General features: G+C 43.3%; 1 protein-coding gene across 1 annotated transcript; it reads right to left on the bottom strand.

The window, feature by feature from the left end:
• Nucleotides 1-253: 253 nt before the first annotated feature.
• Nucleotides 254-2,383, bottom strand: LOC110933952. The gene is made up of 2 exons (XM_022177152.1): nt 1,692-2,383; nt 254-467 (listed from the first exon to the last, which is right to left on the bottom strand). Exons 1-2 carry the CDS (start codon nt 2,381-2,383, stop codon nt 254-256), a joined length of 906 nt encoding a protein of 301 aa, XP_022032844.1.
• Nucleotides 2,384-2,981: the final 598 nt, after the last annotated feature.

Below are 2,981 nucleotides of genomic sequence, written 5' to 3'. Positions count from 1 at the left end.
TCATAAAGTGTTTAGCCACACCTGGCTCGAATCAACATCCTAACAAAGATAATATTGTTCATACGGATCAAAGACACAAACCGAATGATAGGAATTGTTCCCAACAAGCAAAATCCCGCCAAAATCGCCCCCAAGCTCCTCTCTAACCGTTCAATGATGAAGAATAATGAAAAGACACAATCAAAACCAACTTTAATGAGGCAGTTACATGTTTTCTCGCAGCCGTCACCGTAAATTACGGCTCCACTGTAATTTACGGTGGACTTGATATGTTTATGGTGACAGGAAACTGATTTACGGTGGCCAATATTTGATCCTCAGGTCCACCGTAAATTACGGTGGGGCCGTAATTTACGGTAGTGACCTGAATGTTCTTCTTTGTTTCGTCTCTTGTTCCACGCTCGACCAGTTCATCACCAAAGTCTCCAAAGCTGCATATGATCCATCTTTTAGCCCCCGAAATGCACCTGAAACATAAGCAACAGTAGTTATCTAATTCAAGATAATTACACGATTAAGTGAAGGATTATTTCATCTTTTAACACGCTTAAGGGTTGTCCAATGGACCACCCGTCAAAGTGCCAAAATATCCCCACACTTGAGGCGAAAACACGTGAGAGTTTGACATTTTAAACCTTGACACAACTTTGGTGGCAACAAAATCTGTTTAGAAAACTAGTTTCATTTGCAAAAATCAGTTCAAAAACTTATTTTTTTAGCAAGAATTCATAGTTATACCCAAGTAAACCTGTAAAACTCAAACGTGTTGTCTAGTTGTCCAAACATACCCCACAAGTGTTAAACAACCTCAAGCAAACCAACCCAAACCATCTGCAGACCCGATTTGTATGTAAACATCCAAACATAACCACCCGCATACCACTAACATGACAAAAAGCTCAAAAATTCTAACTTTAAGACCCTACACAAACCCTAAAACCAAGACATGACTGACCCGACACTAAAACAAAGCAATAAAGTTACCTACTAGCGAGAAATCACAGAAAACATACCTTGGAATCAGATTGAACAAGAAAAATGAAGTGTTGAACTTTTTGTGCACGAATTTGTCCAAAAACGTGAAAATGGAGCGCGAATTCGGGTGAAATTGATGGTTAAGATTGTGGGGAATGTGATTGTGGTGATTTAGGAAGAAGAATGGAGAGATTTGGTGAAGAAATGAGTAAGTTATGGTGATTTTAGTTCAATTCGCGTTTTTGGGTTTGGAAAAGGGGAAAAGGAAGCAAATGCAACGACAGGTTCAGAATAAACGATTTGAAAGGGGTCAACAGGGCGTCGCGTGACGCGTAGGAGGTCATGGAAGGCCTCGCGTCACGCGGCGGGTATGAAAAATTTAGTTTTTGAACCTTTGACCCTCGCGTGGCGCGAGGGTCCTTAGCGTCGCGCGAGGCATCGTTTTTCACAGAAGGTTTCGTGAAAAAATTTGTTCCATGCCTTAGAAAAATTTCCTAACTTTTCCCAAACCATCCAAAACCCTCAAAAATTGTTCTAAGTGTCTAAGACACTTACCTGGGACTTCTTTCTCATGCGTTCTCCGTTCCGTAGCGGTGATGAAACCTGCAAAATTCTCAACGACACAAAACAAACACCGAAACACTACGAAAAATACGAAAACAAATAAGAAATTTACAAACGGTACATACTCTACACGCGAAGCTTTTCGCGCTCACTGATCGGTGAAGGTGGGTGGGTCCTCTAGAGGAATTTCTTCCTCTTCAGCAGTATCAATAGGACCTCCCAAGTAATGTTTCAGTCTATGACCGTTTACCTTCCACACACCTTTGTCGACCTCATCGTATAGTTCAACCGTGCCGTATGGAAACACTTCTTTCACCACATACGGGCCATTCCATCTCGATTTCAATTTCCCTGCTATTAATTTCAAACGTGAATTGAACAAAAGCACTTTATCACCTAGCTTAAACTCTTTCAAACCTCGCAACCGCCTATCATGCAATGCCTTGGTTTTCTCCTTGATACTCCATGATCGTTCATAGGCAGCATCCCTTAGAGCTTCCAACTCGTGAATCTGGAAGAATCTCCTCCTTGCGGCTTCGGTGAGGTCAAGGTTTACGGTTTTTAATGCCCACAACGCCCTATGCTCTAACTCTACCGGAAGATGGCAAGCTTTGCCATACACGATCATAAAGGGTGTTGTTCCTAACGGTGTCTTATAGGCGGTACGGAATGCCCACAAAGCGTCGTCGAGCTTTTCCGACCAATCCTTTCTGCTTTTTCCTACCGTTTTCTCTAAGATTCTCTTCACCCCTCGGTTAGCATTCTCTACTTGGCCACTAGTTTGCGGGTGGTACGCGGTGGAAAGACGATGAGTGACACCGTAGCGTGCAAGTGCCTTTTCCATGGCGGAATTGCAAAAATGCGTACCACGGTCACTTATGATAGCTTTAGGAACTCCGAAACGCGTGAACAACTTCTTAAGGAATCTCACCACCACTCGGGCATCATTGGTGGGCAAAGCTTGAGCTTCGACCCACTTCGAAACGTAGTCAATGGCCACGAGGATGTACCTATTCCCACTAGAAGATGGAAAAGGTCCCATGAAGTCAATGCCCCATACGTCAAAGATTTCCAAGACTTGGATGGGATTTTGAGGCATTTCATCCTTGGATGAGATGTTGCCGGTACGTTGGCAACGGTCACAAGTCCTAACAAACTCTACGGCATCCTTAACTACCGTTGGCCAATAAAACCCACTATCAAATACCTTTTGTGCCGTCACATTCGCTCCGTGATGGCCTCCCGTTAAACCCTCGTGCACATGTCTAAGGATGTCTAAACCATCCTCCTTTGAAACACATCTCCTAAGCACTCTATCTCCACTTATCCTAAAGAGGTATGGGTCGTCCCAAATATACTTCCTAGCCTCCCTAAGAAGCTTTTTCTTTTGTTGGTAGGACATACCCCTCACAAGATCTCCCGTCGCTAAATAATTCGCCAAG

The sequence above is a fragment of the Helianthus annuus genome, chromosome 4 (assembly GCF_002127325.2).
Source record: "Helianthus annuus cultivar XRQ/B chromosome 4, HanXRQr2.0-SUNRISE, whole genome shotgun sequence".
Taxonomy (NCBI): domain Eukaryota; kingdom Viridiplantae; phylum Streptophyta; class Magnoliopsida; order Asterales; family Asteraceae; genus Helianthus; species Helianthus annuus.
Note: the sequence above shows the minus strand (reverse complement) of the source record. Positions and strands in the feature narration are given on the sequence as shown.